Source organism: Saccostrea cucullata, unplaced genomic scaffold (assembly GCF_032062105.1).
Source record: "Saccostrea cucullata isolate Sc308-1 unplaced genomic scaffold, CSIRO_AGI_Scuc_v1 ctg167, whole genome shotgun sequence".
NCBI lineage: Eukaryota > Metazoa > Mollusca > Bivalvia > Ostreida > Ostreidae > Saccostrea > Saccostrea cuccullata.
The window spans coordinates 721,580-735,000 of record NW_026939192.1 but is presented as its reverse complement, the minus strand read 5'-3'; the positions used below and the strand labels follow the sequence as shown (position 1 = coordinate 735,000).

At 31.5% G+C, this 13,421-nt stretch overlaps 1 protein-coding gene and 1 long non-coding RNA gene across 2 annotated transcripts; both read right to left on the bottom strand.

Annotated features, from left to right (window-relative positions):
* Window positions 1-878: 878 nt before the first annotated feature.
* LOC134252547 (uncharacterized) lies at window positions 879-3,453 on the bottom strand. The gene is made up of 4 exons (XM_062735053.1): window positions 3,414-3,453; window positions 2,349-3,247; window positions 2,219-2,240; window positions 879-1,225 (listed from the first exon to the last, which is right to left on the bottom strand). Exons 1-4 carry the CDS (start codon window positions 3,451-3,453, stop codon window positions 879-881), a joined length of 1,308 nt encoding a protein of 435 aa, XP_062591037.1.
* A 979-nt stretch (window positions 3,454-4,432) lies between these two features.
* On the bottom strand, window positions 4,433-12,202 carry LOC134252551 (uncharacterized). The gene is made up of 3 exons (XR_009988982.1): window positions 11,936-12,202; window positions 10,037-11,151; window positions 4,433-4,835 (listed from the first exon to the last, which is right to left on the bottom strand). It is a non-coding gene; the product is annotated as an uncharacterized LOC134252551 (long non-coding RNA).
* Between the last annotated feature and the right edge of the window lie 1,219 nt (window positions 12,203-13,421).

Here is a 13,421-nt window from a genome sequence, read left to right as displayed (position 1 = left end):
AGTGAGATGCAAACGATTCTTGGCAATTGATCCCACCTCTGATAATTTAAGACTTATCTTGACTCTATTTCCAGTTTGTATCGTTAAAGTGGACCCTTGGACTAGATATTATTACTTATCGTTATAATTACGTATTTCATTCTAGAGTCTCCACATTGTCATTATGGATTAATCGTAATCTGTCGACACGAGATCCCTGACATTGTGAGGATGGAGCCTTATAAACCTGAGGTCCATATGACCACTTTATCTTTATTCACGCTCATTAACAAGCATTGCAAAGCTCGCAAAAGAGCAACTTGATTTGATTATGTAAATTAAAACTTTTAACTCATCCCCTCCACGGAATCGCGTTAGCTATACCCCCTCTAACTTCATTGTGATGGAATAAGGAGAATTAGCAATATTACCATGCCTTCCTTAGATGGTGAACGCATGTTTTGTTCATCCTCATTAAGCTCAAGATGCTGATTTTCCATATTTTGGTAAGCAGATTGAGAATTGCTTGGATTTTTTTTTTTAGATTTTATAGGGACTTTCTGCTAGTGGGGAAATTATGTAGGAAAATCGATTTCTCTCATATTACATAAACTATACATGGTTGGGGATTTATTTTGAAAACCAGACATAACAATTCCAAAAATTAATTTGCATATATCAATTATATTTTGCACTTCTTTGATATACATATAGCTGCTGCTATGGTTTGACATTGGCGAATGTGTATTTCAAAAGGTAAACAACGGATTCTTTACAAAAAGCAACTGTAATGTGTTTTCCCCAAATTCATATCAATTCACGGGGAAAAAAACACTGTTTACATCCCTCTTTTGTCTTCACTATTGTTGCCCATATTTAAAACTCGAATAATTTTAATATTATTTCGGATGTCCCAATTGTTTACCATATCGGTTAGTCTGATACCTTTCCTCAAACAATTGGACACTTTTTACGAACCTGGGACAATCAAATGATATTAATGTACACACAATGCCACAAATAATGACCACACCAACAACTCCGATGCTCTTGGCAGAGGTCCGTGGGTCGGAGGCGCTGATTTTTTGTCTTTTTGAAGATGTCAGCTCTTTTTTCCGGAGAACAAGTTCCTTTCTAGTCGCCACTATATATCCCTCAAGCCAACGAGAGAATTCAACGTCACTTAAATTGTGCCATTCTGGTTTAGCTTTACAAGGACACATACAAATCTTTGTATTGTTGTTCTCTGTATATTAAAGAAAATATTTAAATGACATTCATTTTTTATTATTAAGTAGATAGAAACACAAGGTAATATGCGAATTTTTTTTGACTGTTATTATCAATAACTGGGTATTTTGCATGTTTTTCTAAACATCGAACTTCGACTTGCTCTTTTTGATACTTGGATAAATAATTAATGCCATACATCTGAATTGTAATGGCATTATATTTACATCCACTGAATATTTTCTCCTTTATTTCTTAAGAAAACCCATTGCGTTAATCACTGCATGAACTACTAGTACATTAGGCATGTCGCCTGTACAGATTTCTTGATCAGTGGCTGTTCCATGAATGAAACATATAAAAACGTTTGCATCATTAATACAATAATTAATCTTTTTAATCCTACTTTAAATGATTATTTAAACAGATATAAATATAAACAATAAAATGCCTTTCTTTGGTATTACTGGAATTCACGGTCGCAGCTATTGCAGAATTTTTTTTTACAAAACCCGCTTACGCGGGTTATGTATTTTTTCTGCAACAGCTGCTTCCGTTAATTCCAGTAATAACAAACAAAGAAAGCATTTTATTGTTTAAATAAGTGCATATATTGTGTGTGCGTTAAAAAATAGAATTTGTGAGGTTAGAAAAAATTAACTGAGTGTAAGGAAATGGTTTACTGCCATCTTTGAGAATTTTAAAAAGAAAATCTTTAAATCATTGTTTAAAAAATACAAAATAGCAACAGTTACTTTCAGAATTGTGGAAAAAAAGGTTTTAATATAACTTCTTATTCTGTTAGATACAAAGTGTAACAAGAAATATTTAGCGAAATTTTAAAACGAATCCCGTTGTTGAATAGTTTTACCTTTTGCAAAGGTACTAGTAATTTGCAATACGATACTTTTCACTTTACTATGAAAGAGATGTAAGCATAACGTACAATATATTATTTAATTTCTTGCTTAAAGTACTATTTAATATCCACTTTAAAAGTAAAACTTACCTGAAAGTGTATCATTGAGATCCTGGAAAGTGCAAACGAGGAAACAGTTAAAAATTCAAAGTAAATATGAGTTAATTAACATTCCTCATTTTACGAACATAACAAATTTTGTTTTAGAAATATTAATTACCTGCTGTGTTTGTAAGCAAGGAGTGGTTGAATTGTCGACTTTGATAGGGAATTGAAAATTGTCATTAACAAAAGTCAAAGCTCCATATTTCCACTTTCGAATGTGAGATCGGACACAAAATGGGTTACTGGCAGTTATACTAAAAGACCTATTCATTGACTTCTCTTGATTTGTTTTATTATCACGTGACCCGTCAATGTATATATCCGTAGTGTCTTTGTAAAGGGGGTATATCTTAATGATTCTTACATGCACCTCTCCTGGAGGAACCTTGCTGATGTCAAAGCAAGGGACGACATATGACGTCACAATACAGAGATCTGTGGGCGGCAGGTGAACGCGGATATTGTTGATTCGATCCTTCTCGCCGCACACGACAGATATCAATGCAGAAGCCGCTATTGAGACGTTATATAAACCTTGGATCTGAATATTTTCCATGTATGTCATCGTTTGGGTATTAATGGAAGGGAAGATTGTTGAGTTAGGAAATGTTCCATTGTGGGGCATTATGATTTCTACAGCTGTTTGGTCATGAAGCGCTGTTATACTGCAAACGGTTTCCGAAGCATTGAAATTTACACCGTAGACCAAGATGTAATTTGTTCCAAGGGATGATATTGGAAGAATGCTGTATTGAATATTGTGAGAACCAAACAGCCCTTGAAGTGAGACGTATTCGTTCGAATGCACTAAAATAGAGTCATTGCTTGCTAATCCATTTACATGAAAGGATTGTTTTGGTTGAACTTGTTCAACAGTAGAAACGCCTTCCCTTGTAATGTTTACAGTCGCAATTTTGTCCAAAGAAGGATTAAAGATAATGAATGATTGATTTTCCATTTCATCTAGTGAGAATGTACCGAATAAAAATTCTTTTCCAAGAAAACATTCGCAACCTTCGACAAAGATAGACACGAAAAATTTATGTTATATTTAGTACATCCAGTTAGCAAAAAATTAACTTTTAATGCAAACTTTAATATAGAATATAAAAAAGACGATTTCATGCAAAATTCTAACAATAAAATGTAACATGTGGTATACATATACTTGGAATCATACATCCGGTTAGGAGAATATTTATAGAAATGATTCTCGCCATTATATCTGCCAATGCGTCCCTCATTATTATACATGTACGTGTCAATGGCTCGGCAAAGACGACCAATGCTCCGGATCATATGTGTTTTGGAACCGCTACATGTATTTCTGGCTGTTCCATTAGTCTAATCTGATGCTAGTATACCTACATAAAAATCAAAAACCTTAAATAAGTAAAACAAATTTAAGTTTTTAAAAATGTTTAACAAACTAAAATTAATTTCGATTTTTTTTTTCAAATTTAGCAAATTAACAACATCAATGTTATACTCACAACTGTTGATCTTGGATCTCTTCAGTTGAAATTGGTGTAAATTCTACCAATAGTATGTTTTCTGCGTTAAAATGCTCTTTGTTTAATGAGCCGCCTTACTGAGACTGACCTCTTATAATGAACTTGAAGATTAACAATTTCAAGGTCTTTTGTTTGCAAAGAACTCCATTCTGTACTTGTTTATTAGATCACGCGGAGGAATACCAAAAGATAGAGGATATTGTGGGAATTTGTGATATTTTCCAATTCGTACGAAGAAAGAATCAATTATTTTATGTAATTAGTGGCTAATTTATAGGATTAACAGGATTTTCAAATATTGAGACTAGAAATACTGTCGAGAAAACGGATGCAATTATGTGAAGGTCTTCATTTTTGAATTGATTCATTGTTTACTTCTGGTCTGGACATCCCTTTGCGAAGAGCACACTTTGATAAAAATCAAAGCAGCATTCCACCTCGACCCCGATGCAAATAATATCACTTCCGTTTCGCACAAGGACAAATTATACTCTCATATTAATACACACACACCCTCCCTCACACACCCTCTCTCTCTACATGTACACATGAATGTTTCCTCCATCTTCATTGGGAGGGGATAATAAGTTTTGCAAGACAAATACATGTACAGTAATATCGCAATATCTTGTATCGGAAAGCCAATGTAAAATAAATTGATTCTATGAATGACAACATTGTACATTTTATTTATTTATGTAAAGCATACTTCAAGCATCAATTAATGTTTGTTTAAAATAAATAATAAAAACATATGTGCGGTGATTACATGTAGAAAAGTATAAAAGGCGTATTTAAGTTTAAACCAACAAATTACTGAAATCAAGACCAAAAATGTTCAAGGACATTTATATCAGTTTTTAAATGCGTTCCTGGCATTTTCTCTTCGTCTAAATTGATAAGATACAACTAACTCGGTGTTGTTTTAATATCCAGTCAACATCTTCTAAGAATTCTCTTTATCCAACTAGGACAATGCCGTCTGCGACTGCGCCTGATGTTGGTTCCATAAAGTCCTGCTTGCCTGGCATAAGCCATCATTCTTAGCCCGCTGTGGAGAACCTCTCTCCGGACACGCACTGGCAGATCTGTTAAAAATAAATTGTTTATTAGAAGAAGTCCTTAGTACTTAGATTTAAGACAATACTTTATTTAAATGACTTGTACAAGTATGAAATCCACTTACAGTTAAAGGAAGACACTTTGTTGTCATAGCAAAAACAACTAGTCACTAAGAATGCTATAACAAAATAATTAATGACTAAAATTTTCATTTTCGTCCAGACAAGATGAATGCATTTGGTACGTATAATTTGGCTCGTCTTCTTGGCTAAATCTGTTTATCATCGAACGACGCATAAGGTCGGGTAAATCAAATATTGTCCGCCTGATAACAAAGAGTCAGTTGGTCAACAGTGGTACTAAACCAAATAATCAACATCTACACCTGTTATCTTGTTTAGCAAACTATAAATTGTTCAAACATCTATGGTAACGCTTTACTCCTTTGTGTATGATTATATAAAGCATTGTGTGTGATTATATAAAGTTTTCTACGAAAAGAACAAGACTCAAAATAAAAGAAAATAGCAAATAAATCTATTTAATTTTTATTGATAAACTTTAAAAACTGATTTGGAAAAAAATTAGCTCATTGAACAAGTTATAAATATATAGCCAAAATCTTGCGTTATATAACTTATTATTGAAAGCTTTTAATCGTTTTATATTTTTATACTTTGCAGCATCTACATATAGAGTTTACATATTTCTCTTTTACAGAAAGAGACATTAATAAGTTTAACAGGATCAACCCGGAAATTAATAAGAAAAAACCACGTTTGTAGCAAATAATGATTCAAACAAATATGCATGCGGACCATGTCTTAAATCAAAATTCTGATTCTGGTTGTTTTGAGTTCCAATCAACACATGTTTAATACAGAAATTTATACACAAGGTGAAAATGTTGTTTGATTATCAAATTGGTAAAAAAAAATTATACTTATTGTATTTGACGCGTGAAATTTTGACTTTTGATGTTCTCAGTTGATGGTATCAAAGAGATTTGTCTATATGTATCTATAGAATCATGATGCTATCAATATTGCTGTTGACAACTAAATTTATTTTTAAAATGTTACATGTAATAGATATCTAACACAGACCTTTAAAAATATTATAAGAATGACAATTTAATGTATGGCATTTTATTCGTATCTATTTGATTTTATTTAAATTTAATCATGAGATTTTTATAAAGATAGGCTTGAGGATTCTGGTACACATAGAATTTACAGGGTTTTTTTATGCTGATAGTTGTATTTTTATTCGAAATGTCTGAAGCAGTTGCACTTTCTATGCTCATAATTCATTTTAAGTGTCGTTAATTTTCACTTCAGAGAAAATAAGATATATGTGCTTAGTCTTATGTCTGATGTATGTCTCACCCTGCTAAATATATTTCTGATTTCATCAGTTTCAGATTTCATAAACAAAATGGGCTAAAAACGAGGAATTACTTGAGATTTTCAAATAAGAAAGAGGAAAATTAAATATATATTAAATCACATTTTTTATCTTTCTGATAAATCAGTTAGCATATATTTACTTTATTTTGAACAAGCACAGTTTGTAACAATCTCCAGTATTAAAATTAAACGTTTTTGAAAAAAACATGCACACAACAGAAGGCAAAATTACATCTTCATGCTTTATGTTATCTTTATCAGTAGTTTTTTGCTTTGTTTTTGAGATTTTTTTAACTATGGATTTTATAAAATTGAATGAGAGCGTTCTAGACCCCAATCTTTCGAAAAACTCGGGTACTGCATAAATACATGTATGTATTTTTCATGTTTATTAGATAACTCCACACGAATATCAATCGAACACTTGTTTACCCGTTGTTTAGGTAGAGTGCCAGTTTGATTGGCTATTGTATTTGTAGAAACCGTGTTCCATAGGTAGTTGAATGAGCATCAGAGAAAATTGAGACGTTCAAAACCTTTCTCTCTCTGTCGATACAAACTAACTTTCCCCACCGACATGTGCTATGATGAACGGCATTTCTCCTTTCAGAAGAAATGGACTCTCTTTATGTCGGCCAACGTTCAAGAGAAACCCCAAAAAGTTCCATGAGCTGTATGGTAATATTCAGATTTTTTATGGCATGATCTCAAATCCTAATAAACAAACTAGGGAGTAAAAAAAAGGGGGGGGGGGTACGTCTATTTATATCAGGTTTCGGAGCAAGTCTCTAGGTTTCTAAAAGTAATGTAAATGATAAAAAAGTCATCTGTACGTTGCAAATATAGAGAATGAACATTTGCCTTAAAAATTACACAAAATTTAGCTGCACATTATAATATCACTCTATACGATAAATGAAAAAAAAATCAAATTCTTTGTTTTGATATCAAGAACAATGCTTCTTCAATAATAGTGAAACTCGAAAATTATCATACCTTTTGATCGGCCATCCACAAAGTTACTTTGCTAATTACTTTAATTAATTCCCTATGATATTTTCCAGCGATTTTTGGAAAATGCTTATTAAAGAACTTTACAAATAACCAACGAATTAATTTTTACGATTTTCAATTTTTATTGAAAAAGTAGCTGTCAATGATATCAAAAAGCCAAAATTATATCCTCGGGAATAAAAATTCTAAGTTTTTATACGGCATTTTGTTAAAATCTTATTATTTCGAATATAAAGAATGAACATTTCCTTTAAAAATTGCATAAAATTTTACTGCACATTATAAAAGCATTCTATACGATAAATGAAAAAAGTCAAATTCCATGTTCTGATATCAAGAACAAATGCTTAATCTTCAATAATTGTGAAATTCCTCAAATTATTTTACCTTTCCTGATCCCTACACAAATTTTTTTTTTTTCGAAAGTTTTTGCCAATTACTTTAATTAATTCCCTATTGACAGCATCCACGTAATCTTCGAAGACCATATCTTTCAGCAAACTGTTGGCATTAAATTAACTTTGACACAAAGCATAGTGTTTTTTTTGCTAATTCAAGTTTAAAAAGGACTTTTATTCAAAAACCTACAAGATAATGAAAAAATGATATAATTTTCTGTGGCCTTTAAGTTTAACTGGACATTATACATTTATTGACATGAGAAGATATGGCAGGCTAATATGCGTTTTCTCGGACCCAATCCCACCACTACTGTTTGCCTGAGGCCGTCAGTTTTGTTCCAATGGACATTTGAATTTGCTGTTGGTAATTTTCTTCTTTCAAATTAAAATATCCAAATATGAAAAACAGATGTGTCAGATATGGCATATTTAATATGACTGTTTTTTCTCAAGATTTTTATCAGGATATATCGTTTCGACACAATAAGAATGGATATTGCCCAGTTTATAGTTAATTGATTACGATTTCAGAAATGGTGGATGTGTTACACATTTGAAGGCCACAGCAAGTGTTTTTTTTTAAAGTCTTCACTTTTTGCATTATATAATTTTCTAGTTTCACACACATTCTGAAAAATAAAAATAAAAAAATCAATATGTTAATTAAAAATCACATCTTTGATATTTTCCTCCAAATAAATTGGTACCATATTTAATTCAAAATTGTGAGATTGTTGCTTTGCATAATCAGTTTTTTTTAAAAACAAAATATGATTTTTCTGTCAAAAATTTAAAACTCAAGAAAATTTTTTCATGTCAACATCAGAGTAGGATGATCAAAATGTATAAAGATATTGCTTAAAAGAGGTTGATTTTATGTTAAAATTGGATCATTTTTTTTCTGCAAGTATTTTAAGTCACAATTAATATAATTTGTTTAAAAAATTAAAAATGTGAAAAACCCAGATCTGTGTGCAACCAGCATGGAAAAATAGGAATCTAAACTTAAAAGTTCTGTATATACGCAAGATATCAAAAGGGAAATATTGTTCATTTTCTTCTGAAAAAAAAATCCCGCCACAAAATAAAGTTCCTAGCTTAATCCTATTTGAATGGAATTTAATTGTGTTTTTTTTCTTCATTAGATATAGTTTAATTTGCATTGTAGAATCTAGATTTAATGTTAGAACTTAAAAATGATGCAGAATGTTAGAAATAAAGGTCTTGGCCAAAATTTACTCAAAAGCGCAGTCCTGATCGAACCTCCTGAATAAGTGTATGTAAATTTACTTTGATACATGTATTTGTCCATTTTCCTGTAGTCATCACCTTTCTTTTTTTATTGAAAAACTACGTCCTTTTTGCAAGTAATAGGTTCTTGTTTTGATGCCACAGACGTGAAAAAACTGTGAAATAAGATAATCATAGAAATTTTGAGAACATTTTCAAAACAAATTCATTTCTTCCTTGCATTTTTGTTTTTAAGAAATGACATGGAAAATCTTTGTCATTTCCTTGTCGATAAATACAGATTGTATGTGAACCAAAGTGCATGCATATATTTTACAAAAATAAATCATCTGTAGGGTTGCTTTCCTGTCGTTTAATAGATAACTGAGTTTATTGGCCACAATCAAAAATCAACTTGCATGATAGAAAAACTATAAAGGAAGAAAAAAAAAAAGATTTCTTGGAAATGTTGACATTTTCAACAACTTTCAAAATCAAAATATGTTAAGTATTATATATAGGAGGGGTTATCAAGAAAGTATATACATTTATTCAGCACATTCTCACAACTCTTAAGCTAATATATATCAGTCTCAAGTGAATTAATATTTCTTCACCAAGGACAGTTATTCTAGTTTAAGAGTTGAAAGAAAAAAAAATATTCTTTAGAAATAAAATATACATTACAATGTGTAACGGTAATAATCCTATAATAAAACTAATAGCAAAATAATTGTATCTCAATCCTTTTCTTAATAATCGTGTATATAATGGATGGCAGTGCCGCACGAATTTTCCATCGGCATGGAAAGCAACTTTAACAGTTTATATTGCTTTAATAGATGGCCGAGCGGTTTAGAGCGCTGTTCTTTTTCTACAAGGGGTTTGAGAGTTCATTGGAGCACAGATGCTTGGGCACGGGACCCCCCCCCCCCTGTGTTCCGTAGTTTTTTTTTTTTACTTTAAATCAAAGAACCCGGGATAGGGGTCCCGTCCCCAAGCACCTGTGGGTTTGAGTAGAACTATCGGTTTTCTTGTAAAAGTAGATTTTTTGTGGAAAGAAGGTAAACAAATTTAAACGACTTTGTACAACTATACGTATAATAGTAAAATTTTGCTTTACCTATAATTAAAATGTACATTTTATGCAAAATACACAAAATATTAGTATACCTTGTTGCCCTCGTGGCAAAGTGCAAATTTCTGACCAGCCCATGTAAATTCCCGCTTCGCAGTCGCTGCTTACTACACTCTATAGGTAACTAGTGCAGGCAAAAATAACATAAGCTTATCAGCTGGTCACAGTTGCACTTATGCTTATATTTGTAAAATTCTGTAAAATGTAAACATGGAATGTCCACATATATGGTTATTTCATCATTTCTCAGTCCATTCATTTGAACGAAAAATACATATCACGGTCGGTAAATATGAACAACCTTTGGTATTCTTGAAAGAAAAGATACATTTTGATTTTATAATTTATTTTTAAGGTGACATTGACTATACACAGAAAAATAATTTTAAAAATTTTACATTGTTTTATCAGCAATGTCTTAGAACGGCACTAATTCGAAGTACATGTGTTTATTAAGTATTGCAAAATCGCGCATCTAATATACATTTTAAAAAATATATACTAAATAAACAATAATCAAATGTATAGATCAATTCAAAGATGTTTGTAAGTCTTTTTGGATAAAGAGTTCAGGAAAATGAATAAATGAATATATTTTTGCATTAACATCTAGATTTGAGAATTTGATCCCCTTTCATACAGTCGTATAAACTATATCCACAGGGAGTATATAGTAAATCACAAATGAACTGGTCTAGTTCTGCTTCAGTTCAAAATTTCTGTATATTGCAGTATTCTTGGCATACATTTTACACTCATGTGTACGCTATGACAATATTTTTATTTTTTAGTTTTATCAAATCACAGGTGTTCTCTGCATTCCTTATCTTGGGTGTCTTCACGATTGTTGCAAATTACCAACACAATAGAATTTAATTTGTATTCGGGGTTTTTTTTTCCACATGAAAGATGAAAAGGAATCTGGTGTTGATTAGTCATAATGAGGAAAACTTCGTGACAAGAAGTCTTATATGAATGATCCGCCCCAGCTCTTCTATGTACATCATAGATGTAAACTTTTAACATCTTCCCCTGATCCGCCTCCAGAAACCACACGGTCTTTTCTGGCGGACTCTGTTTGTGTTGTACATTGAATCGTCCCTGGCTGACAGAAGAACTCGGACAGTATTTTCACCAACTCGCCGTGTTTCTGCAAAGATAAAAAAAGCTTTTTTTTTTAAACTAACATCCATCAAAAACTTTAAAATTCCATTAGTTCTTCTTAAAAAACTTTTTAATATCGATCATAAACTTTATTAGTTCTCCTTAAATACAATATTCAGATTCAGAAAAGTTTTTAAAATAGGAAGAACATGAAGAATAATTTTTACTTTGAAATTTATATAGTTCAAGCGTTATATCCTATATAATATATATCTCAAAAAAAAAAAGAAAATTTTTTTCGGGGGGGGGGGGCAACAAAGAGCATTTTTATTAATATCTTAAATTCTTTAAAATTTCGTTTGCTTTGAGAGACTTTTTTCTTGTCTTAAATCAATTTTGGGGGAAATTGAAATGAAGTATAGAATGAACAAGTTGTTTTTCTCCCTTTTTTTTAAATTTACAAGATATTTTATTTATTTAAAATAATATTTTTTACTGCACATATTGAAATTAACATGCATCTTGCATATTTGCAGCTTTTTAAATACATCATTAGACTAGAAATAAAAGAACTATAATATATATAAATTTCATTTGATTAAAAAAAAAGTCCACATGCAGTTACACATATATAATTATATACATGTACCCTGATTTGAAAAAAAAAACCCAAACATTTTGATAGTTTTGTTTCGTTTCGTTTCGGCGGGTTTCCTCTCATTTCGTTTCGATGCCCCAGCATCAGTATTTCGTTTCGCACTTTACAGGTACCCATTTAAAGTAATATTTTTATCAGAAAAACAAAAAAGTCAAAATTTGAAACAACTCACCTCTCATGGATGCCCCAGCATCAGTGTCATCGACATCGTCTGAATAGCAGGCGACCACCAACGAAAGAAAAACACAAGCAATAAAAAAGCCCCAAAACTTAGACACGGCCATTCTGCTCTCAAATATTTTAAAGAATTTCTCCACCAGACTCTTCACTTTTATACGTTTTGAGGAGTCGGAAACTGAGCGTGATTGCGATAGCGAACTTACGCTTTTTTCATAAACTGCGATTAGGTTATAATGTGAGGTGGAAGTAAACAGACGGGATTTTCCGTGTTCTTGACCTTGATTCAGAGCTTGTATATTTATTTCCGTCTTTTTCTGTTTTTTCACAGGTTCACTAACATACAAGATATGCAAAGAAGATTGTAGTTAATGGAACTAACAAAACTCCCGGAATGATGAGTATGCCAGTTGTAACAAGGCGTTAATTATTTTCATAACGAACAATATAAAAACATGGTAGCAATCAAAGTGCAATATCAGAATATACAAAGGTTCCGTCTCTGTAATTGTACTTTGATCAACTACACATGGAAAACTGCATTTAAGATTATAAACTCAACAAAAAAAGGATTATCTGAATTTTTATTAATGAATATAATGTCGTTCAAAGAATGTATTATTAAAATACAAAAAATCAACATTTTAGACTGTGAGATAGAGTTTTTCACTGCAAAAACCAAAAATCACCCGAAGCACTTTGTCAGTGGGATACGCAGACAAACTAGAACGACACAGACGTTGGAATGACTTGTGTCACGTACAATTAAGTAATGTCAATGCTATAGAAATTGTGGGTTGATAAAAAAGAGATAGATATACTAAGTAGGAGAGACTACACGTCTGAATGTAGACAGGGCATCAAAGTACATTTGTCAATAATGTTACTATAGAGTACCGGTTTTATATTGACATTTTTGTGTATAGGTAAAAATAAAATATGGAGCACGATCAAATATAACCACAGATTCATTGACAAGGATATTCATTATGGCAAACATATTAAACAATATACCCGAACTTTCTATAGAAAGTTAGTAAAAACAGATCTGTTCCAAATGATGTCAACAGATAATATCTTTAACTTTATCCTGTAGAATATTTCAACTTCTAAGTTTAAATATTGAGATTATGTTTGCTTTTGCTATGGACATCATGAAGGTATTGTTTTTGTGTAAAAATTGCTAAAGCTAAAACAAACCTATTTTTCTGGTAGCATTGATGGGGTACCTGTAAAGTGCGAAACGAAATAGAAACGAAACGAAACGAAACGAACTGAAACGAAACGAAATCTGCCGAAACGATTCGAAACCTACCGAACCGAAACGAAATCACGACGAAACGAAACGAAACCTGCCGAAACAAAACGAAACAAAGATATCAAAATGTTTGGGTTTTTTTTTCAAATCAAGGTACATATGTGTAACTGCATGTGGACTTTTTTTTTAATCAAATGAAATTTATATATATTATAGTTCAATA